This window comes from Pituophis catenifer, unplaced genomic scaffold (assembly GCF_029215685.1).
Source record: "Pituophis catenifer annectens isolate HBS135680 unplaced genomic scaffold, rPitCat1.0.hap2 SCAF_7, whole genome shotgun sequence".
NCBI lineage: Eukaryota > Metazoa > Chordata > Lepidosauria > Squamata > Colubridae > Pituophis > Pituophis catenifer.
In genome coordinates, this window is record NW_027256887.1 from 70,101,421 (window position 1) to 70,127,373 (window position 25,953).

Genomic DNA, 25,953 nt, shown 5'->3' on the forward strand with positions numbered 1-25,953 from the left:
GGATCATTCTCAAGGTCTCATGTGTGACTTTGGAGACATAGATGGTAAATCTTTATATTAGAACGGGGTGTCAAACTCAGTTTCATTGAGGGCCACATCAGGGTTGTGTTTGACCTCCAGGAGCCGGGGTGGGTATGGCCAGCGTGACATCATTCGTGTCATGGGTGCCTGTGGTGGCCCTAGCGCTCTGCCAGTGAAAATGGGCTCCCGAGCTCTGTTTTCGGCTCTTTCCTGCGACCTTCTTCCAGCTCGGGAGGGCCGCACATGTTCTGACACATTTTCGCTGGCAGAAGCACCATGGGCTGGTCCTTTGCTGTGGATCCAGGGTGGCCCCGCAGGCCAGATCTAAGTACCCCATGGGCTGGATCCGGCACCCTGGCCTTGAGTTTGACACTCCTGTATTAGAAGGATCAGGCAGCAGGTGAGGAAAAGACATTGCTTGGTAGCTTAGCAAGCTGCTGCTTGTCGAAATAAAAAATTCAGAATAATCGATATAGTCTGAACTGTTGAGAGGACTGCTGTCGTTTTGGAGTTAAACCTTTTCTACACATTCTGTGATTCAGGTACATGAATTAGGTTAGCTTTTGATAGGAACAAGACATGAATAAACACAGTTCCTTCCAAATGTAGGAAGGCATGTCTCTATATTTGTTGATGAAGAATACTTTTCCAATATAACGAAAGATCTATTACATGTCAGGTAAATAATTGAAGTGGTGCTGCTGGAAATCCTAAACCCAAGGTCATATTGGAGATGATACAAGGAATGCAGGATCAAGGACAGGCTGTAACCAGTAAAAGGGACCGGCTGCGAAAGCATCAAACAGTGGACATAGTCAAAAACGTTCACATGATACCTTGCCTGTTCCTGTTCTCATCACTGGGTGAAATAAGAGGCTATTATATTTCGCATGCCTACTAGCCATCTGTTAGAACAAGACTGTATTGAACAGAGAGTAGCTTTTAAAAGGCATCTCTTTCTTATCCAAGGTCCAGTTAGCATTCTTTGCACAAAATTGAGGTGGACTAATCAATTCTTGACTATTTTCTCTATTGTTTCCTTTCCCACTCACAAATGCACATTAGGGCAAGGGTCTCTTTTTTCCTCAAACTTTAATCTATGATTGGCAAGCAGCCATTTTACAGTCTCTACTGTTGTAAACACACACACACACACACACACACACACACACACACACACACACACACACACACACACACACATCCATGGGAAAAATAATGAATTATTGTTGAACAAGGCAAGCAAATATACACCGGGATTTTTTTCCCCTCATTTGTCACATTAAAATAAATACAAACCCTATTACCTTTGGGCTGATTATTCCATAAAGCAAAGAGAAATACTTGCTTTTGAAATCTAGTTCATTCTTAGAATGTGTATACAATAAGCTCTTACTATGAACTAAAAGTTTAAGCTGTTTATTCAAAGGATGCAACTAGTCCAAAGTATGGAAACACGAGATGAAGAATCAGTGTGGGTTATCTTGTTTCAAGTGGAAAATGCTGACAGCTGTGATCAAACTCGCTTTAATGTATTATGGCAGGTTCAGGCTGGTTGAGAAGCTTGTGCTATTCTCCGGCAATTTTCTTTTCTATGAAATAATATGAAAAATAACCTTGTGTTTCCTTTTATACTTTTGAGCATATTATTAAACAAGAATGAAAGAAGCTGAAGGGGTGACTAAAAATAAGAGAAGACAAGAAGATCCAGTTCAGGTTGGGTACATCATGGAAGTTAAATCACTTATGCTGTCATGGGATGAGGTGGGGATTTTAGGGTTTATGGTTTTTTTGTTGTGGATTTTACTGTTGTAAACTGCCTGAAGTCACCTGTGCTTGAGTTGGGTGTCAACATACAATTTTGTTTAATAAATAATAAATAAATGTTTCATTCATCATGATCCAGATTTAACTGGCTTCTGTGTACCAATTATTGATTTTTTAGAAATCACAGATTCTTTTTTTTTAATTTGTAAACTTTTATTAATTTAAGAAACCAAAAAATACATTTATAAATACAAGTAAAACAATATACAACAAGCATCATCTTAATGACATCTAAATGTAATGTCTGAATTATTACAATATCAATAACCTATATTCTTCAGTATATATTCTTTCTGTCACCTTATATAATGATATTATTTTAATGATATCTGGTATTTCTTTATTAAATTTCATTTGATATAGAAATTTATTTTACTCTTTTGAGATCTTCCTTTTATTTGTTTTTTCTTTCTTTCTTTTTATTTTTTTCCTCTAACCATTGATACCACCTTTGCCAGACCAAATAATATTCAGATTCTTCCTTTCCTTAAATTTCCTTGGTGAGTCTATCCATCTCAGCACATTCCATAATTTTAATCACAGATTCTACTTTTCTTGTTTAATGAGCAATTTGGTACAAAAATTGGTAGATGGCAAAAAAGGTATATGCACTAGATATAATTGGTGTGAATTAAAATGTTTGGGGATCATTTGCTTCAAGAAAGTGCTAAAAAATAGGGAAAAAAAGGTAATCAATTGCATGTGCACTTTTCTGAAATGCATCTCTAATATCCCTCCTCAAGTGTCTGCTTTATATTGTACATCTATATAGTTATAATCTAGCTTCATGTCTATTTAGGTTTCCAAGCAGTTTGGCTATTAATTTTGAAAATGCACAAATAGGATCTGCTGAAACTCATGAATGTGACAGTGTAGATGGTAGCAATATTCTTACAAAAATCTCTTGTGTTGAACCAGGAGTATGAATAACTTAGGATAAAATAAGACCGTATTTCCAAGTCTACTAGGTTACACCATACCACTACTTCCCTTAACTGTTCTGTAATTTCAGACTGTAGGTAGTTTGCAAAGTTGAAAAGAAGGCAGCAGCAATCCAATTCTATGTTATTTCCCAGAAGAGAACATGGAAGTGTTCCATGCAGTCATCAGAAACTGAATTGAATTTGTAGGAGTCATTCTCTTTTATTTATTAGCCTGTAACATTCTGTTCCCGTAACTCATAGTTCTCCTTTGTGTTTTGCCATTCCAGACCTTAGACATAGTCTAAATTTACTGAAAACCCAAATCTTTTGATGTCCATTGTAGGATTTTAGGCAAAGAGGTGAAAACCTACAATAAAGAGCCAGTGCGTTATAGTTGTGTTAGTTCTTTAGGTAGTCCAGACAAGAAACATTGCTAGGAATATCAACACTATTTTTAGTGTAATATTGTATCCTCATTTTACCAACCTCGGAAGGATGGAAGGCCTTGAGGTGGTGAGAATTGAACTGCTGACCCGCTAGCAGCCGGCAGTCAGTAGAAGTAGCCTTCAGTACTGCATTATAACCACTGCGCCACCACAGCTCCATCATAAGTGGCTAAGGTGTTGGACTGGCACCAGTGGTGGGTTTCAAAAATTTTTACTACCGGTCCTGTGGATGTGACATGGCATGGCTTGGTCGGTGTGGCAGGGGAAGAATACTGTAAAATCTCCATTCCCACCCTACTCCAGGGGAAGGATATTGTAAAATCTCCATTCCCACCCCAATCCAGGGGAAGGAACAGCAAAATCCCCATTTCCTTCCGATCAGCTGGGACTCAGGAGGCAAAGAATAGATGAGGGCAGGGCCACTGAGAGGTGGTATTTACCGGTTCTCCGAACTACTTAAAATTTCCGCTACTGGTTCTCCAGAACTGGTCAGAACCTGCTGAAACCCACCTCTGACTGGCACCTGAGAGACCCAGATCCTATTTACCTTCAGCCATAGAAGTTCTGTAGATCAGGAGTCTCCAACCTTGGCAATTTTAAGACGTGTGGACTTCAACTCCCAGAATTCCTCAGCCACCAAAGCTGGCTGAGGAATTCTGGGAGTTGAAGTCCACACGTCTTAAAATTGCCAAGGTTGGAGACCTCTGCTGTAGATGACTTTGTATTAGGAATGCTCTCTCAGCTCAACCTACTTTACAGGTTTGTTATGAGGGAAAAGTAGGCAGAGGCAATGCAATGTATGTCGCCTTGAACTCCTGTATGAAAAATAGAATATAATTTTAACAAATAATTTGCTTTAGGAAATGAATACTGTTTTTCCATCCTAATTATTTTAATTATAAAATGAGCAATTTCTGAATTTTTAAATAACAGAACCAATCACAGTTGGACTTTAAAAAATCAGACAAAACATCTATAGATTTTATTAAGAATAGACCTAATATTTAACTCTTCTCATAGACACGACAATATGTTCTTTCCATTCCCACCAGAGGTCTTAACAGAAGAGAGGTTCAGTGTAAATTGGCATATATGTTATTGTTTTCCCATTCTGATTTTGTCCTTAAGTAACAAATGGCTATTCCTAGGGAAACTTTTCCATATAGATTTATTTGCTGAGGGATGCAATGCATTTCTGGTTTGCCAGTCTTCTTCACTCCAAATGAAATGTTGCCTTTGAACAAATCCAATTCTTCCACCTAGACTTTTTTTTCCCCAGGACAAAAATCAATACTAGTAGAACTGCTTTTCAGGGAGGTATTATTGACTTGTTATCCTCCACTGTCAGTGTGTGTAGTGGGAGAAAGAATAATGGTGGGGGGGGGACTAATTCCACCATAGAAGATAAGTTGACCAGCTGAATTGTTAGTTTCAGCCCTTTGCCAAATTTAGCAGGTTTAGAGAAAGACCAAATTGGAAACTATCAGACAAGCAGAAAATGATTAATAGTCTTCCAATTTCTCAGGATCTGGGAAATACTTTGTGTTTGCCAAATATCTAGTCCTGAAATCTCACTAGCTGAAGGAAAAAAGTCCACACCATTTGGAATATCTGCATTTCTACATTTTCTTCACTCATTAATGCCAATAAATAACTTGAAGCTAGAAAGGAAAAAGAATGTGTTGAATGTAGACTATGCAAATGAGACTATGTCATTTATGAGTTTGGAATTTTTCCTAAAATAGTTTCATAGTATTAGGTAGGTTATAAAAACATATTTAAATGTACTTGCAAAATTCAGATAGAAGCAGTGTGTTGCTTAGGCTTTCATCTTCTGCTATCCTCTCCCTTTTTTAAGAATATTTTTTTCCTTAGGAAAGCAGAAACTGAGTGGAGAAATATGTGGAATGGAGTATAAGCATACTTCCTGAGGTAGTAAAACTCATATTTTATAATTACATCTTCAACTTATGTGGAAGAGCAATGCTGATAAGAAGACCTGACCAATGCTAATTGTCAACTGACTGTGGGCCTCTCAGTGTAATACATTATATGGGACTCTGAAGAGTCAAGAGCTGCCTTAATCTTTGGCAAAAAGATTTCATTAACACAATAGCCTTGGAAGCAGCATATTCTGAGGATTATTGCATATATATGTTATTGCATAACAGCTCTTGGGTTAGTGAATCACTGTAGCATTTTGACACCTTAGAATGACAATACCAACTTTATCTAGCCTAATTATTAACACTTTTCTTTTTTCTTTTCAGATGACATCTACTTGGAGCAGCAGAACTTTTCTTCTCTTTTGCTGAGTCAAAGCACTGTAGGTAACAAGACACACACAGCCTTAACTGAAAGCACCAGAGATTCCAGGGCAAACGCAGAGTTCCCAGAGTTGTCATCGCCACTAACCACTCCTTTTGAAATGACCTCATTGGACCAAGAAGGGGGGAGCAGAGCCTCAGTTCAACAAAATGGACCAGCACTGGATTTTTCAGTAACAAGCAATGAAGCCATCTTAAGTGACGATAGTTTTATTAGTTTAATTTCAAATGCACAACAGACTCCTTCACTGAAGTCTTTTGTGGAAGACGATCATTTGGGTTCCTACCCAGTAAAGCCAACTAAAGAAACACTACAGACTTTATTGTTAGCACCTTCACTAGCTGTCTCCTCTTTGCCACTTGGTTATGTGGGAACATTGCAGACAACATCACAAAGGGCTGCCTTTATCTCCCATATTTCTCTCCCACACTTGAAGTCTTTTGATGGGACGAGTATTAATCTGACTCCATACAGAAACTTGCTCATATCTCAGACTGACTTACATTCTGTTGCATTAGAAACGGCAGATGCAAGTATTGGAAAAGAAGGGGAGAGTTTGCCATCTTATCTTTTCTCTTCAACTTCTTTGCTTTTTGATACTACTGTAGAACACTCACCTACATATCACAATACACAAAGAACTTACACATATCCTGAAGCTCCCTATAGTATTAATAGCAGTTTAACTGGAACACTGGGTCCAAAATATTCATCTGTCCTAAGCATTCCTATTTCATTAACAGAGGCAACTATGTTTTCAACCCACTTTCCTTTTGTTTATCCTCATACCATTTCCAACACAGAGGCACCTGCTTTCAATACTCCTTTTAATGAGATGTTTTTTACACCTGAACTGTCCCAGAAATCCTCCAGAAATTCCGCATTAATTTTTCCCAGCTACTCAGAAAACAAACTCAGTGATTCCAAAAGTCCAGTGCCTTTCACTGAACCATATACATCATGTTTGTACTGTGACTTTAACTCAGTTTCTCCAGGATCATATTTTTCAATGCGACCCACAGAAAATGAGGTGGGTTCAGGTGAGTACGGTGAGACACTTTCATTCATGGTCTCTGATGTAAAGAGTATTGCCTCATTGACATCAGAAATCAGTGATCTCTTCGACGTGCCTGAACCGCCTCCTGAAATCTTTGATACTAGTTTTCCATCAAGACCTGTTGTTTCACTTTCTTCAAGATTTTCTGAACTCTCTGAGTCAAATTCTATGGAAATTAGCCTTAAAAGTATATTTACATCCATTTCCCCTTCCCATCTCTATAGCCAGTCTTCTGAAATTATATCACTGGAAAACAGCCTGGTTAATTTCTCCTATTCTGTGTCCGAATTAGTTACAGTAGAATCTAGTACAGGTGTTATGGAAAAATCATTTTCTAAAGTGGCTACAATTTCTCCAGAATCTGTCTTCATGGAGAATGTGAGTATGACTTCCATGACAATGAGAAATTCAATTGTGCTAGAAACATCTGAATTTATGCCTTCAGAAACCACACATTTATTTGGCACTGCACTAGAGTATTTTGCCATAGAAGATTCAGCTATCAGTACATCAGACATAGTATCCAGCCTTTCATTCAGACTCTTTTCCTCTGAGCCAACTGACCTGTCCCATTTATCATCTGCTACAGATACATCTTTTCTAACAATGCCAAGTGATTTATCAACACCTTTACCTCATATTTTGCCCACACTCCTTCCATCATCTGTGCTTTTTGACAATTCAGCTGGATGGAGTTCAATTGAGCACCCAGCTATTAACATCACTAGCATGGCGGCTTCTCAAGTCTCTTTGTGGCAAAGTTCATTTTTTAATTCAAGCTCATCTTCTTTTCCAGTTACACACAGTTCTGAAGTGATGCCATCATCCCATTTCTATATGAACTCCTCAGTCTTACTAGAACCAACATCAATCTTGATGGTAGAATCTGAATTTTATTTTACCTCAGCTTTCACAGAAGCTACCTCTCACTTTGAGTCTTATTTCACTATTGATACCATGTCAACACAGCAGCTACCTGTGTCAACTTCACAGCCTGTTTTCACCAGCAACATCTATGGGGATAATACTCATGTGAGCTTGTGGTTCACATCATTGCAGTCAACCCCTGTCTTAACTTTTTCACCTTTTTTGTTAACTACAGCTATCGTTGAAGATAGTGGTGCTACTGCTAATTTCAGTCCATTTTCTTCCTTCCATGAAGTACCTTCTACCACAGATTTTATAAAAACCACTCCTTATACACCGTTGTCCACAAATATGAACAGCAATGTAATTTCACCTACTGGACCAATGGTTGTAGAGACATCTTTATCTGTGAATACTTCAGTTGAATCTGATGTTCTAACAAAAACTAGCATGACTGAGCATATTAGTAGGACAGCTTTTACTGCCACCACTTCCAGTAGCAAAATAGGACTTTCTTCAGTTACCAGCAGCACATCAAGTTCATCTACATCCTCTTCAACCTCTATCTGGACTCCTACACAGGTTACAGTGGCAACCATTCCAACTACCACAACTAAACAGCCTTATGTTTGTGACATTACAGTCCCCGATAAATATTTGGTAACAACTGGTAAGATTTTTTGTTATATATATATTTCTTATTAAATATATATTTATACTCCACTTCTATGATATTATAGTAAAGGAAAATGAACTGATACGATCAACTGCAAATCTCTTGAACAATGCTCTAACTTTGCTGCTGTAATAATTTATTATTTTTTTGTATAATCTATGATAGTATTTCTATTACTTAAAATATTGTACCTGATAGAGATTGATTGGGGAATAGAACATTCTGGTGAACTCTTAAAATATTCATTGAGACTATGCTGAACCTCTTTTAGACCCGCCCATTCCTAAAGCGCTTCAGCAGTTTCTGGGAGTACATTGGAAGTGTCTTGATTTGTCCTAGATTTGGAGTTCTGGATGAAACAAACTTGTTCTGGGGTTGTGTAAACTTCTACCCATTTCAAACCAGTTCCAGTTTGGATGATTCGATTCCAGTTTGATTCACTTCCAAATGATAAACTTTCTTCCATTTAATTTCCAAAAAGTCAACCTTCCCTAAACTGCCATCCTCTGGCATGTTGGAACTGCAATTTCCAGAATTCTATGCTAACATTTTCGACACTGCAGTTTCAATACAATGGGATGGTTCTAAATTAATAAGGTTGCTGAAATGCATATTATTATCCTTTGTTTCATTTAAAAGTGTTGAAAGTATATAGAATTCAGTCAAAAAAAGGGACAGGCTTAGCTATCAGGATGCATTATGAAGTGCTTCATAGAAGTAAGGTAATTGTTAATCCTAAATTTGCAGTCTTGTTTAACTGGATGCTAGAGGAATATTCTCTAGCCCTATTTATTTGTATGAGTGTTGAGGACTCAGCCGAAGTTTGCATGTTTAAATATGTTAGAAATCCAGTGCTGTGTGGGGGAGACCAATTCTAAGTTCAGTATGTGTCAGAAACAGGGATATCTTTGCTTTCCCAATTTTTCATTTCAGCAGCAATATTTTAATACTAAGTTATGTGGCTGCCTGAACAAACTTTTTGTAGGTAGTGCTTCCTTACAATACATCTATAGGCCTGTCATCAGGGAGGACAACTAGCTCTGGCTGACTCACCCCGGCTGATTTGCCCCAGTTGTCTCGCTCTGGCTGACTCACTGTGGCTGACTTGCCACAGCCAACTCACCCCACAACAATTCACTGTGAGACAATTCAACACGGGATAATTCAAGACAGGCAAGTGAATTGCAGTGGGCTTTGTCGTGCTTTAGGTTCAAGGTTCAAGCCTAAGCAAGACAAGGCCTGCTGCAATTCACCTGCCCCTCTCTTGATTTATTATTCTGCATTGAATTGTCCCATGGTGAGTTATCGTGCAGCAAGTTGTGCTGTAGCGAACCAGCCAGGCGAGTTGTCCCATTCCGATCAGAGAAGAAGCAATGAATAGGAAGGAATGCACAATAGAAGTGAATGATATAGTCAGTAGTAGCAGCAGCAGCAGAACTTAAAAAATTGGTCTTTGTCCTGTCTCAGATGTGAGTCTTTTTGGATGGTTAGTACTGGCACTTTGTGGTTGTATATCTCTGCTTGGTTTCTGACTCTAAAATGAGGCATAGCTCTAGGGTTTGCATTTCTTAACAGTAATGCTATTATTATTTTCATAGAGAAAATTAATTCCTCCCAGTTCTCTAGTTATCCCGCTATCTGAACTGGTGCATCCAAATCTATATATACTTCTGATTAGCATCTAATACTTATTTATTGATTTGTCTTTTCAGTGCTAGCACGGAAATCTGTAGTACAAAATATCAGTGACTCCATCAAAGAACTCCTGAAAAATGAATTTAGGAGAATGGTAGAACTAGAGGTAAGTGTTAAGACAGTTTACTCTGTGAAGATCGTTATATGAGTAAAAGACATTTTCATAGAAATAACTGATGGAGGTGATGGTAGCTTGGATATTAACTGGTAACCGACAACTGAATCCTAAGTGTGTGCATCTTCGCTTATGATGGGTGTGGCCTATTCTTTGCTGATCCTAGAAGCCTCAGAGCAAGCTCTTGAATCTGCTTCTGTGAATATTATTAAAATAATCAATAAAATTAGTGAAGTTCTACTTTACAAAACAAACCATTGCTAGATTTTTTCCTCCCAGGGTAGCAATCAAAAATGGGATGTGATTATAATTTGCAGGAATATACAGTTGCAACCCATAGACCGTAGACATTGCACAACTCATTTCAAGCTATCATAATACCCTCAGATTGTACCGCTGAAATTCAGGGGCAAAAACATCCATTTTCATGTTTCATGTTCCTGTTTCCCCCCCCCTCTAAAATAATTGATTAGCTGCCTTCCAAAGTTCCCTTTTCTCTAATGAACTGAAATACTTTGGCTTTACCTGCTTTGATTACACCATTGTGTCATTTGTTATACCTCCTGCAAATCTTGGTGTCTGAAAAAATGGTTGATCCAGTTTTGTGTAGAGGTTAAGATACCAGGCTACAAACTGGGAGTCCATGAATCCTAGCCCTTCCTTAGGCACGACACCAGTTGGGTGACCTTAGGCCATTCAGTTTCTTTCAATCCTAGGAAGTAGGCAATGGCAAACCACTTCTGAAATCTTGCCAAGAAAACGGTAGGAACCTATCTAGGTAGTTGCTAGAAGGCACTGACTCAAAAGCACGCGCACACGCACACACACACACATATCTTGGTAGCTGAAAAAAAATGATTTCTGGATGTAGTTTATTCACTGTTGTGTGTTTTGTTGCTTAGAATTAAGTCTCATGGTAATGCAGAATAGTAGAAAACCACGAGGATTAGAGAGCACAGATACAGGAAGTTATTTTTATAGCAGCAACAAAAGATGCTTCATAAAGACCATTTGCCATCTGATATTAAAAAGAAGAAAAACAGGAAAACAGAGATCAATCTTAAGAATGCACTCTTCGTTACATCAGTGCTCTCTTCATAAGAATGACAACTTTATCTTATAAGATAGAAAAATAAAGTAGACGAGAGGCATTTGAAAGTATGAAAAAACACTCTGGTTGAAAACAACAAAGAATTCTGAGGTATCTTGCAATTAAAAGATACATATATTGAAATCTGATCACCAGTTCTTAGCTGTATTAACAATCTTATTTCCAATAGATTAAAATACATCTGTACAAATGCTATTCTCAGTAGAGGTATTGAATATGGATATATTTTCCCCTTTTTGTATCCTAATGGGTAAGTCTGGATTCTACACAATGCCTTTTCATTTGTGATTCAAACCTCAGCTGAACATTAAAATCTAAAAACCTGTTTTAGCAGGTTTCTGATATCTGTAATGGCTAGGATCAGAGCAAAGCAAATGAAGCTTAATTTAGATGCTTCTGATGAGCATCTAAAGATCTATTCTCTAGTCTGCTTCTCATGAGAAGCAGACTAGAGAATAGAAATTCAAATTATGTTGGGTGGAATTTCTTAAACTCCTGGATTTAACCTTGAGTGGAGTTCCAGATTTCAGAAATGTTTAGAATTGTGTTTACATAGCTAAGGTTAGTTCATTGGATGCACACATTTCTTAAATAAAGTTTGAAGTGTGAACATTACCAAGCTCTAGTGTAACAAACACTCTTTTTGAAAATGTTTCTTGGAAACTTCCTCTGGCACAAACATCTATGGTCTAAATGTTAAACTGGGATTAGTTATAGGAAAGAAAAAAAAAATGTCCCCAACACTTTAATTTACATCATTCTATTTCTGAGCAAAATTCAAACTCCTGGTTATAGGGTATTTGAAAATTTATGTTCCATTATATAAGCCTCTCTGCAAGTCACTGTCTCTAAAATTTGCCCTTTTTCTTTAATGAAAGCTGAGAATTGGTATTATAGTTTGGTTGAGGGTCATTTGCCTTCCTACTTATCTGCCTTTATGGATGCTCAATATTGTTGATGATATTGCTGGAATACCAACTCTTTAAAGCAACCCTATCCTTTTTTCCCCCAAGAATCAAATCAAATTCAGGAGTCCTGTACTGCCCAATTATAAGTAGACATGTATCTAACATTTATGTACAATATTAAAAATATAGATAAATTAATGTAAGCTGCAACAAGAATAGGTAGTGCGGAGTCCATAGGCACCGATGTAAGTCTTCCATAGCACTAATTTTCTGAAAATACTCAATGTATGTCCTGCCAGTCCTATAAGATTATCTGCCCTTGATCTCCCCTTGAACACATTCCATCACTCAAATTTGTAAACAGAATTGAACAAATATTTTTGAAATCCTTGTTTTATTGTTTCTTATGCATACCTGTATACCCAGTTTCCCCTTGATTTACACTGCAAGCTTCTGATGAATAACATTTGAGCTCCAATCAATTCACAGGTCTGCTGCATTTTTTTAACCAATAATACACATAACCTTCCATGCTTGGTCTGTCCTCTAGAAATCATTTATCTTAAAGCAAGAAGTCATATTTCTGTGCACTTAACTCATGTTTGCATTATGATTGAATGGTATCATTGCCTGCTTTCTCTCTTGGGCCGAGAATAGTTTCCATTCCTAATTACAACAAGGTAAATCTCAACTGCTCTCACCTCCCTCAAGAAAGAGATTTATGTCTTGCAATGGAATTTTGCCAAGATAGCTATGTTTTGAAATTAACTGCTGTGCAGCTTAATAACCTCCACTAATGACTTGTTGTCAGATGGCTTGGAAATGCATTCCCTAGTGTGAAACTCTTGCAAACAAAGTTGGCTTGCTGTTAAATTTTCTAGACGAATTGGTTTATGTAAAGTACAATTCAATGGCAAATGTTTGTGTGGATTCCATGGTTTTGCTTTTCCATGGTCCTTTACATTTTGTGTGATGGCTTACAAGATGTTTTCTTTTATTTGCGGTTGTGCAAGAGAATCATATTTTTTAATGCAACACCAATTCATGCTTTAAAAGACACAAACATGTGTGGCTCAAATTTAACATTAATGATTCAGCCTTAACATAAGAAGCATAAAATATGCAAAGTTGTAACCTTTTATTACAACAGTGCCTGGCAGAGAAAAGTAATGCAAATCTCTTAGACTCAGCAAGTCTTTACTGTGATTAAGAAAATGTGAGGTTACATTTAAAAAAAAGTCATCAATCACTCTATAGTTTTAGAAGTGCATTCCTATTGCATTATTTAGGAATACCTATATTTGTGTTCAATTGATAATATGTAGAAATATTATTTTATTATTGTTGTTACTATAGGGATATGACAGAGTCTTGGGGACTAGGTTAGGCTGCAAAAGGAATGGGGAGAGGGAGTAATTTAAGATGGATAATTATGGAATCATAATGGTCATATAAATCTATGGTCCTGTTGTAAAATAATTAATTCACAGATACAGGACTTATTTATGTAAGTTTAGAAGAAGTTGAACATTCTAGATTTCATTTCAAAGAAAGAAATGATGCAACAAAAAGCTTTGCAAATTAAGCCAAACTGTTTACATATCAAACGGTTAAGGCATGTGCCTTCTTTTAAAACATTTATTGTAGCTGTTACCAGAGTTCAATCACCTGACTTAATGGGATTTCATGATTATGAGAAAAGTGTGCCACAGTGTCAAAACACAAGAGTCTACAATGCGAAAGTTGCATTTAGGCATTAGTGAAAACATGTACAAAGTGTGCATGGGAATGCTTGTTATATGAGTAGCAACTTTAAGCCATATGAGTCCAGAAAAAAAAATCACACTTCATTAAGTAGTTGCTATCCATCTTTGACATGAGCATTCCCCTGCATTCTAAAGTTATCTTTTCCCCTTTGAACCTGAATTGCTGTATAGCAACCTTCCCTTTATGTTTAAATGCAGATTACTAACCTGACAACACCTGGAAAAAACAGGTGTTGAAAATTGAAAAGCAACAGCAATATACTGAACAGACTGGCTAGAACATTCTGGGGTGCTGATGCTGACACCCTACAAACAACAGCCTTGTCTTTGGTTTATTCCACAGCTAAATATTATGCCAGCATGTGGCTTAACAGTGCCTACACTCAAATGGTTGATGTCCAACTCCTCCAGACAATGCATATCATCTCTGGCACATTGCATCCCAGTCCTGTGCACTGGTTATCAGTACTTAGCAATATCATACTGCCCCATATTAGAAGACAACAAGCTCTCATCCCGATATGTTCAAAGATGCTGTACAACAAGGCCCTCCCTATTCACCGGGACAATGCGCAGCCCATCAAAAGATTGAAATCTTGTAGGCCACCATGGAAAAAAGCTATTCGCTTAACATCTACCCAGTTTAATCCCAAGAATGTCTGGAGAGAGGAATGGTCCAAGGCACCTTCTTGTGGCCTGACCATTAGTGATCCCTCTCTCAAACCACCTGGTTTTAACCTGTCTCTCTCTGTCTGGTTGATATTGAACAAAATTTGGTGAGATAGTGGGAAGAAGTGCCTCTGTTTCAGTGGGGATGGAAAGATTGTGGTGCTGATATGCAAACTTTTAAACATATTGTGCAAGATTGCCCATGACATGTGTTCTCTAGAAGACCTGCCCAAAGCAGTGCCAGAGGCGATCGCCTGGAAACTGAATTGGACATCCAGTTATGAGACCACTGCCATACCCCTATAGAAGTTTTGTATAAAATTATGTGGATTGTGTGTTTACTTCTCTTCTGTCATGTTCTCATCATACGCTAATAGTGGCTGAAGACATTCATTACCACAAGTAGTGCACAGAAATCTTTCTATAAAAAGATGAGAAAATAGTGCTACTTTTAGGGATTTAAAACTCTCTTATTTTTAATATAGGTGTATACGCTTTCTCCCAAATTCTCTTTTCTGGTGACCTCGGGGCCTTTTGTTTACACGGCAATTGCTGTCATCAATGTATTGGTGAACAGCAGCCTTCTTTATGGTGAAACACCTCTCATTTTATCACTGCAACCATCTCTTCCTGCTCCTGCTCTCCAGTTCCGAGTGCAAACTGGTAAGCCCCATCACCTTTGTACTATTTCTGTGCTGATAAAGAATCATGGACTTTTGGTGATCTAAGATTTGTTGAAGGGAAGACATTTGAAGCACAATTTAGGATTAATACATTTCAAATCTAAGATGTGTGCATCTGTTCAAAAATAATATTATTTAGATCTCCTGCTATTGGTAGAAAAATCGGTGTATAAATGAAAAATGGAGAATAGAAGTTATTTCCTCCAAGGTGAGCTCCTATATATTAATTCAGCTCCTGCAATTTTCATTCACCTGGTGATGATCTTTTTAACAACATTGGGAGGTCCCAAAGGCTTCATTAGCCCAGGGCATTCTTTTGTCCATAATGGATAATACAAGCATGACTAAAAGAATCAGTGGAAGGAGGTGCAGAGGTATAAGCATTAGTATAGGATTAGTATAGATATAGCAAGATGCTAGAGAGAAATGAGGATGAGTCTACAATAGCTTGCATTAGATTGGCTATTAGTATTCATTATCTTATGTACATGACTAGATGACATAAATTAGATAAATAAAAACTGTGTTGCTAGATTTTACTTGAGGGGTGAATTATAGAATTGGAATACCAAATAAAGTATTGATATTGCTTGGATTTCCATAATATACTAAACCAGAATGTGGTATGTTGGATTTTGGATTTTGGCTAGCATGTTGTACGAACTCAGCCATTGCAGATTATAAATCGTGTATTATTTAGAATGTTATGCAGATCCAACCATTTGTGGGTTTTTTCCCATTAAATCATGATGTAACCATGATGTATGAAATAGGTCATTGGGGCTAAAGACTGTTCCTACCTTCCAACCTTACAATAGATTTCCCATTCAAGTCTTGTCATCTCTAGCCAGAATTACCGTACTTTTCAGAGTATAAGATGCACTGGAGTATAAGATGCAGCTTAGTTTTTGGGGAGGAAAATAGGGAAAAAAAATCTGCCTACCAGGTATTCATCTGGCTAGTGTCCTTAGTCTGGTCAGCTTCAGCACATTAGCTTGCCGGTTTTGTATCCCCTGCTTGAGGATAATAAACAGCTTCTAAGGCATAGCTGAGAGGAAGCAGCAATGAGAAAAGCAGGCAAAGCACAGGAGGAAATCGCTTCACTCGACTAGTGCCTAGTTAGGGCTGAAAAAAAAGCTTCTAAAGAACAGCTGAGAGTTGGAGCAAAACATGGAGATCGCTTCATCCGCTAGCGCCTGTCGCTAGTGCCTTGTTAAAGCACAGCAGGGAGTCAAGGGAGCAGGCAAAGCTGGGAAGATCGCTCGCTAGTGCCTCGTTAGCGCCTCATTAGGGCTGAAAAAAAGCTTCAAAAAAGCTACATTCAGAGTATAAGATGCAAATTTTCAGCCTCTTTTAGGGTGGAAAAAGGTGTGTCTTATGTTCTGAAAAATACAGTACTAAACTTAAATCTAGTAACACAAACATTTAATTTTCTACTTCTAGTCCTTCAATTTGTACCTCGAAGTATTGACATTGGGTTCTGTAACTTCAGCCAGCGCATTGAAAAAGGACTGAGGTTTGCCTTTGAGGAGGTGAGAAAGCATCATCAGGATATTTCCAACTTCACTGTGCAGGTGAGACAAGCATCTCCTGAAATGGAGACTGTGTACTTCTCTCGTGTACTCTCTCCCTTCTCTCGTGTACTCTCTCCTCTGCTTTCCCCAATGCTGAATTTTACGGTGATACTAACCGTAGAGATGTTGATGCTGATGATTATGCTGGCTACATGCTGAAATGCTTTCAAAAGTTCCTTCTAACATGGTCTTTTCAGATACTAAATATAACTCTGGATCAGCCTAAAGCAGTGTTTCGGCAAGGCCCTGTGCAAATTGTATTTGCCGTTCGAGAGAAGCGTGGATTCCTGAATGGGTCTGAAGTTAGTGAACTGCTAAGAAACCTGTCTGTGGTGGAGTTCAGTTTTTACCTGGGCTTTCCAGTGCAGCATATTGCAGAACGTGAGTAAACTTGAAGTTATTTTTATTTTATCTATTCATTAAATTTATATCATCTCATAAGAAGTGCTCTGGGCAGTATACAATAATGAAGAAAAAAACCATACAAACAGTCATTTAAAAATTATACAAATCAGCATTAAAATAGAGATTAATTAAAACTAAATTTTATTAAAATCCCCAAGCACAGAAAGAGTGAGTATAATTTAATTAATTTAATTTAATTTATCGAATGTCTGTGCCGCCCAACTCCCAAGGGACTCTGGGCGGCTTACAGCAAAAAAATAATACAACAAAGAACATAGGAAAATTATTAAAAAAACATTATAAAAAACATTTTAAAAACATTAAAAGCCCATGCACACCATTCATGGCCGGATCTCGCAAGATTGCAACAGCAAGATCAACGGCCCCAGGCCTGCCGGTTGAGAGAGAGTAACTGGCCCAAGATCACCCAACTGGCTTTCATGGCTAAGATGGAACTAGAACTCACAATCTCCCGATTTCTAACCTGGCACCTTAATTACAGATCAAAGTGGCTCTTCAAAGATAGCTCACGTAGAACACATTACAATGGTCCAGTCTGTACATGATGAGCATATGAGTGACTGAGCAGAGCCTCTTGATCCAGGAACAGACACAACTGGGGCACATCCCAAAGCTGTGCAAAGGCCCTCCTAGTCACAACTGCCACCTGATCCACAACCAAGAGTCAAGAGTCTAGTAGGACACCCAGATTGTGCACTGGCAAGTGTGATTCAAAACTGGCACCAAGGATATTGCCTAAATGAAATAAATTGAACAAATAAAAATATCTGGCATATTATTTGCTACGTTGAACATTTTTTACTCCTGGCATCTTAAATCATGAAGTTCTAAAATTAGGTTTCTATAAGCCTATCTTAGCTATCTGTCTAATGTTATAATTTTAAAATTGCCACATTTGCCTTTGGCAAAGGTCAGTGTTCTTCCCTCTGCAGTTCTATTTGGAAGAGTCCACAAAAGGCCTAGTTTGCAATTCCTTGCCTTGTAGTAAGAGTGCTAAGCAAGGACACTTTGAGTCATGTATTTCACTGTTGCTCGTTTTATAGGGACTGAGGGAGCGTAGCCAGTGGTGGGCTCAAATTTTTTAAGAACCGGTTCTCTGCCCTAATGACTGACTGGGTGGGAGTCATGTGACTGAGTGGGTGTGGCCAACTCTACATCACTTGTGTGGGTGATACCTGTATGGGACAGGCAGGGTTGGGGAGGGAAAGATCCAACCTGTGTGTGTGTGTGTGTGTGTGTGTGTGTGTGTGTGTATGAGAGAGAGAGAGGGGGGGGAGAGAATCAAGCTAGACTGGGAAAGCTGGCTGCGAGAGGAAGAAAAGCTGGGTAAGCTGGACCCAGACACTTCCCAGGTCCCCTCATATCAGAAGTAGCAACCTCACACTCTCCCCTCTCTACTAGCCCCCTTCTTCACACTGGATCACCCAGCAGTGGAGACGGAGATGGAGAAGTGGGCAGCGGCGGCTGCTAGCATTGAGGTGAGAGTGCCACACAGAAATGGGAGCACACAGAAATGCCGCCCCCTTCTCCCTCTCTGTCTCCGTTGCTGGGTGATCCCGTGTGAAGAAGGGGGCTAGCAGAGAGGGGAAGAGTGTGTGGTTGCTGCTTCTGGGAGGAGGGGTCCTGGGACACATCTGGGTCTGGCTTACCCGGCTTCTCTATCTCTCTCAGCAAGCTTTTTTGGGCCATTTTCAGGTCATTTTCCGGGCTATTTTGGGCCGTTTTCCAGGCTTTTTTCTGGGCCGATTTTGGCTGGAAACACAGCCAAAAAATGGCCCAGAAAATGGCCTGAAAATGGCCCAAAAATGGGTGGGGGCGAGGCCAGCCAGTGGTCCAATTTGCCGGTTGTCCAAACCTCACAGAATCGGAACAACCAGTTCAGGCGAACTGGTCTGAACCGGCAGCAGCCCACCTCTGAGTGTAGCTGATTCATCCTGTTCTTCAGAGAATTCCAAGATGGAAGCCTTACCACATTATCTACTTTAAGCTAATATATATTTTGATATCACCTTTAGAGTACTGGTTTTGTATCTCTTTATGTATAACATGCCTGTGAGATTATCTGGCTAGAGTTTATTATCTTGGTCTTCTGCTTTATTTTAGTTGTAAACTGATTGTTAGCCATGCAAAAACATCACCAAACTATATTTAATTACTTTTAATTGCATATAAATAAAATTGAATTTAGTTTAATTCCTGGCCCTGTCTAATTCTTGGCCCCAATTCTCAGCATGCCCTCTAAACCTAAGTGCAGTCTTCATCCCAATAAGGACAGACGGCTGGATGCACAGCTCTGCTTAGGAACTGTGATGTACATAGCATTAATCTTTCATTTTAGCCTTCTGTCCCAACAGTACCTTTATCATTATATTACATTGCCAGTTTTTTATTCCATTTGCGGGGGGGGGGAATAAAGTAGTAAGATTAATTTTAGGTCAAAAAAAGGGAATAAAGAATACATTATTTCATCATAGAATTTTACACATTGAATCAGATGCTATTAATGCTTAATGCCACTTTATATATACACATACCAGATTCCGGAAAATAATACATTTAGGCAGCCACTGTGTTTGTCTAGACAGGAAGCCTAGCCCTTATGTGCAACTTGTTAATTTTATACAGTACAATTTTTTCCCCTCTCTGGTATTTCCTAATATGAAAGCATATAATAGCTCTGTGGGATTTTAATTAATTTAGTTTAATGGTCAGAACATAAAACTGGTGGTAATTATTATCTTGGTCAATTGATTTTTCCCTAGGATGGTGGCCAAGTTATTTCACTGTTTTACTATGAATTATAAAATGCTCTCTTGATTCTGGTTTGTTGTCTCTCTGGGTCTTTTTATATTTCTTTACCCCTTCTCTCATTTTTTTAAAATTTTCCAGCTGTTTATTACCCCCAACTGAATACATCACACTTGATGAAATCTTCCTGGGTAAGAACAGGTATGTATCGTGTAACTGAATAATCTCTCCACATGATATTATCAGAGTAATAGAGAATATATAATTAATATTTCCTTGTATTTTTCAAATGCAGATATGAATAGCAGTGGCCAAAGTCTCCTTTGCTCTCCTTGAAGTTAATGCAAAGGTGATCAACTAAGATTTCAATAATGGTCTCCATTAGCCACCTTTCCCCTTACTAATTCTTCCTCTTTTACTGACCATTGGCCAAGCGAATAATGTTAGTCAGGAATAGCACAATGGCTGTTGTATTGATAGCCTTTTAGCCTATGATACTTTCTGAGTCCGGTCCAAAGATTGCCTAATTATGAAACCCCTTTCATAGAGCAAAGTGACAGAGTGAAGAAACACTGAAAATTTATGGCACAAGAAGTGTGCTTTAATTCCCTAGAAGAGAAAATTTATCCTGAACCTTCTCAATTGAATTATTTCTCAGTACAGATTATTATAATTTCTACTTTTTTCAGGCCCGATAATGATTAAACATCCAGAAATGGAAGATATAACTGTCTGTGAGGCATAGTATATAGTACTTGCTGTAGGACCACTGCCAGATATTTTAGTTTAGTTACAGATGATCATTTGTCTCTGTAATGTGTAATTATGTGAAGTCACAGTGTATACAGTGTGTATGTCTGCACTTTACTCCATATGGACAAGAGAGCGGAAGTTGCCAATGCTGCAGGCAAGAAGATTTTGATCAAAAGGCCTATAATCAAAATATTGTGCAGTTGCCTTCCACATCCTAGGTCAAAAAGGGAATGGAAGAAATCCATAATAACATAGGAGTGGAAGGAAGAGACATAATATTTAAACTCTGGGTCGGATATAAATATGACTTGATTCCAGATTCTGCAGTTGGTGATCTTCGTTACTAGAGCTTCTTTGTTATAAAAGCAGCTTATTTTTTTTGGATCTTTGTTCTTCACTGTTCTTCACTGTTTCTTTACAAACGCCTGAATTTTCAGAAGATAAATTTTCTAAAATAGACATTTCTTTCTGTATGTGAATGAAGCTTTGACAGCCTGCCACTGTGAGGGGTTGATGAAATCGATCATCATAATGTCAAGATACAGGATGAGTAATGCCACATCATGACAGAGGGAGAAACTGAGTAGAGCAAGCTGCTCCTTATTCTTTGAAATGCATAACTCCATACTCTAAATAACAAGAATCATTTTTGCTTTTTTTTTTTTTTTTTGGTGAAGAACATCCCTTCGCATGTAAAAAATGTCTAGTGAAATATGTGGGTGTAAAATATTATTTTTCAGCACATAGCAGACCTACATTTGTGTAACTTTGAATTATACTAGATATAGCATAACATGTTTTGATAGAAAGGCAGTGCAGTGTGATATGATTAGAATGAACATTAAATTTTAGGCTGACAACGTATTTTTATCCAAATCCTGGATAGCCCTGTGATCATTTAAGAAGAGTATATAAATTCAAAAAATCATAAATTCAAAAAAATATTTGTAATGGCAAATTCAATAATAAGTCAATATTTATTTACCGAAGCAGATAAATAGAATGACCACAGGCAGTCAAAAAAGCAGCAGGTGTGGAAGTGACTTCTGGCTTCCTGCTGGCTTCCTGCTGGCTTCCCCATTGACTTTATCAGAAATCATGATCACATGACCACGGAGATACTGCAATTGCCACAATTTTGCAAATAAAACTGGTCTGAACATTGTGAAAATTTCAATTCCACAGGAGTAATGGCTCCCTGAATTTTTATACATTTTTTAAGTTAGCGGATTTTAGGTACCTTGATTCAAAAACTATATGTATGTATAATGTATAATATGTATGTATAAAACCTGAGGGTACAGACAGATAAAGAGATAAACACAATGAGAGATTTAGCAGTGTTATGTGATCCTGGGTACTTTCCTTCATGACCAGAGGCAAGCTCACCTTGCCAATAACCAGCCAAAACCCAGCGAAGGCCTTTTGTTTCATTTATTGCAACAAACGAGGAGAAAAACTTTTCAAAATGTTCTCTCCAAAGTTCCAACCCAAAATATTCCCTTCTTTATACAACCCTATCCCAGCTGCCACATCCTTCCTCATTCCCCATTGGCTGAGGTACTATGAGGCTACACTCTTCCCGACCGCCTCCTACATATTTCCTGCTACCTTCCTTAAACATACTAAATCATACATCACATGTACATCAAAATTAGCAGATAATATATGCAAGGTGTGTCAAATAATATTAATCAGTTCATTAGGCATGCTCAGTTGTCTGTTTTCAGTTCTGAGTTATTTTATGGATTCTTAGAACAATAGATTTTTCCTGTTTTTCAGTTTTAGCTTTGCCTTTCCTGTTTTACAATTCAGTTAATTTTCCCTGGCTAGCCATTTCCTCTTGCAGCTGTTTTTACAGTTTGTATTCTTTCATTTCCCACTCTAAAGACCCAGCTAATTTTTGCCTACATGTCTATCTTACATCCTCCTTTTATGCTACCATTTCTTGCTCACATCCATTGTAGATTCTTGGGCAGGCTTCATTTTCTACTCAGTAAGTTTCCACTACACACAGATTCAATTTTAAATTTTTTCTTTCAATATTAAATTTTGAAGACCATTCACTTAATCCTATCAGTAGTAAATACATAAGTTCTGAATAATGAATCATTCATTTACTGTGAGAGTTCCTGATATGAACAAATATGCAAGGAACTATTAGTAGGGTTGAACTACATTTGACAGTAGTATTTGTGTTCATTCTTTAATGGGCCTGTTTTGCATTAAATAGTTTGATGATTTAAAAAAAACTTGGAAGGCAAACACTGCAAATGTCCCTACTATCCCAAAAATGGAGAGGCAGGTAAATTTAAACATCTGCATGGCCAACAGAAAACCATCTATTTCAAAGGTTAATTCCATGATGTAATTCTTAGAGCCAAAGCTAAGGATTAGTAAGGATCAATAGAGAAAATACCTAGTAGGTATGCAAAGTGAATTTTAGGAAAAAGAAGTGATAAGTAAAAGTACAATTTATTATACTCTAATGCACGGGTGCCAAATTGCGTCACATGATGTCACATGACATATTATGACTTTTTTGCCTTTCCGGAGCCAGGATGGGTGTGGCCTGCGGATGATGCAATTGGCCCATGGGCTGCCAGTTTGATAACCTTGCTCTAGTGGTTTTTATGAGAGTCAGTTTGGTACAGTAGTTAAGTTACTAGACTACAAACTGGATAAATTGTAGTCCTGCCTTGAAAACTAAGTCAGCTGGATCTCCTTGAGTCAGTCACCCCTGAACCCTATGAAGTAAGTAATGGCCAACACTTCCAAAATTCCTGCCAAGAAAACTGCAAGGATTAATCCAAAGTTGCTAGGAATGAAGACTGACTTGAAGGCGTGAACATATGCACACACAAAAATAGTTTGGCTAGCTCTTTTTCCTAATTTTTTATACCCTTTATTCAGGTCAAAGTTCTATATACAGTAATGGGAGTTGGCAAACCTTTCAGATACTAGCCATCATCTAGGGCAGGTCTGTCAAACTCACAGCCCGTGGGCTGGATGTGACAAGTGCTGGCCACGCCCACACCCAGTTTAGCAAAGGGGGGGAAAGTTGCAATATGTCACATGACGCCGCCGTGACGATGCAAGTTTGACACCCCTGATCTAGTGATTATTGTGCAAAAAGACATAAGTGCCAGAAAATATAATACTTTTAAAATGACCAGAATGTTATGTGATGGTCACATTTCACATAATTTCAGTTATTCCCATGTATTCACTATACAATTTGAAATTTCATGAGACTTCAGGTGAGAATCCATGCCTCTTATGAAAGTTAACAGTCTTATAAAATTTCAGCTGTGTTAAAAATTATTTACTATGAGGATCTCAGTGGCCTTCTAGAGATGGTGTACATAAGCACCTGATGGCACTATTTCCCATCCTTTAAATTATTATACTGTACTCAAATCTATGCACGAAACTTTTTTAGAACCAGATTCTTCATGAAGTACTTCCTGATGTAATAGTTAGCGAAGATATAGTTGCCGTTTCCCAAATAATAAATCGTCTCTTTACCATTTTGAATATTATTCTAATGACAAGAAATTGTTCTGACCTAGGCTTCCCCAAAAAACACAAAGCAGAATCCTGGTCCTGACAAAGCCCCTTTTATTAAACAAACAGTGAATTCCTCTCATTCACCTTCAGCAAAGTCTGTCAAGGGAGAATTTACAGTCACAGACCTTATCTGGCTTGGAGAGCTGCCAGGCCGATATCTTCAAAACTTGGCAGAGTCTCAGAGAGTCACAAACCAATTAGGCGAACTAATTGTCTCCTGCAAATTCCACTCCCCTTTAGCTCCTCTTTTATTCCCTCTGGGAGGGTCCATTCATTGTCCACCTGTGGCCTTACTCCCAAATCGACCCTTGTTCTTTAGCTCTTCCTTTCATCAGCAACTCTGCGCATGCGCACACTGGGAACAGGCTCCAACTGTCCGCCTGCCTCACTGATGTCTGACGCTGAAGGCAGCTGATAACTGGCATCTGGCCCTGGCCCCCTCTCTGCGTCCGACGCAGAGCCCTCATCAGAGCCTTCCCCAGACTCCAGGACTGGCCCACGTTCCTCCCCAACCTCCTCACTGTCCGAATTTGCTGCCAGCTCTGCTGGCCGCTGGCAGGCCATAAACAGTAATGTCTAGTTTACCTATGATGTCAAGGTGAACATTCCAAGCATCTTTTAAAAGCATCCTTTTTTTTTTTCCTATTTGAATGCTTATTTCAACTTAGTTGTTCTGGGAGTTGTCAACCAGAAAGTTGAAGAGGAAGTTTTTCAGGCTGAGATGGAACGAAAGCTAGCCCATTTGTTGAATGAGGCTACGGGCCGAGGGCGAAGATGGAGAAGAGCAACTTTCGCTGGGAAGAACATTGTGCAGGTATTTCAAAGAAAATGGAAGTGAACTTAAGTTGGGAAAAACATCAATAACAGTAATTTTTGGAGTAAATCATCATCACCATCGCCATCAACTCTTTTTTTAAAAAAATCTTTCTCATGCCCCAAATGCTTTGAATTTCATTTTATTGATGCTGCTTTTTCGTTTGCTGGGGTTTAAACAGTATTAACTGTGACATGCGTAAGCAGAATTTGAATTTGAATTAATTAGGGGTTTGTTTCATGTTGTTCTTTTGTTAGTGTTCAGTAAATTAATTTTTTTGCTTGTTATTCTTTGGCTTTCTCAGCTGTTATTCTCAACTCCTCTCATTCTCCAAAGATAGTAAGATGATGTCAGGATTATTTTTCTCCTTAGCACATTGTCACCTACAGTTGCATTAGAAAATAGAATAATGTGAATGTTTCCATGAACAGGAAGTCGACAATCAGAAAAACTATAACCGTTAGCAAGATACTGTAGAAAAATGTAGTTTTTCTTATTTTCCCCCTTAGCCATGGAAGAGGGAGAATGAAGAAAAGAGAGGGGAGGGAACAAAAGGTTTGGAGAATGGAAGTGTTTCCAATTTTTCCCCTGGGTTTCTCGATATGTGCAAAACTGTGAGCAGATGGTTTTTAGACTTCAGCCTTGGACCACAAGTCATCTTTCATATTTGACTTTAATGTGGGTATTCAGACTTGCTATTAAGTATTCATAACTAATTTGCAAATATTTCCACATTGATGAAACTTGGCAAATATTTCTGCATTGGTGTGTGTTTTTTTTAAAGCCGTTCTCAATTTATTTCATCTTCATGGTTTAATTTCCATTTCTGAGTTGTGATGTTAGATTTTATGTTCTATTGACTGTGGATTTTACATTAGATTTGTTAGTAATTTACCCTGAGCGTCTTAGGCAAACTTGGTTGAAAAACAGATGAATACTCTTCCTTTCTGAATTTTAACAAATTTTGCATCTATTC

At 38.2% G+C, this 25,953-nt stretch overlaps 1 protein-coding gene across 1 annotated transcript in view; it reads left to right on the forward strand.

The window, feature by feature from the left end:
- KIAA1549 (KIAA1549 ortholog) overlaps positions 1 to 25,953 on the forward strand; it is a 141,596-nt gene that overhangs the window by 65,675 nt on the left and 49,968 nt on the right. The window contains exons 2-8 of the mRNA XM_070947183.1: positions 5,488 to 8,139; positions 9,858 to 9,946; positions 14,895 to 15,072; positions 16,536 to 16,666; positions 16,864 to 17,047; positions 19,982 to 20,041; positions 24,832 to 24,977. Of these exons, the coding sequence (XP_070803284.1) occupies positions 5,488 to 8,139; positions 9,858 to 9,946; positions 14,895 to 15,072; positions 16,536 to 16,666; positions 16,864 to 17,047; positions 19,982 to 20,041; positions 24,832 to 24,977 (3,440 nt within the window). The remainder of the gene's footprint in view (positions 1 to 5,487; positions 8,140 to 9,857; positions 9,947 to 14,894; positions 15,073 to 16,535; positions 16,667 to 16,863; positions 17,048 to 19,981; positions 20,042 to 24,831; positions 24,978 to 25,953) is intronic.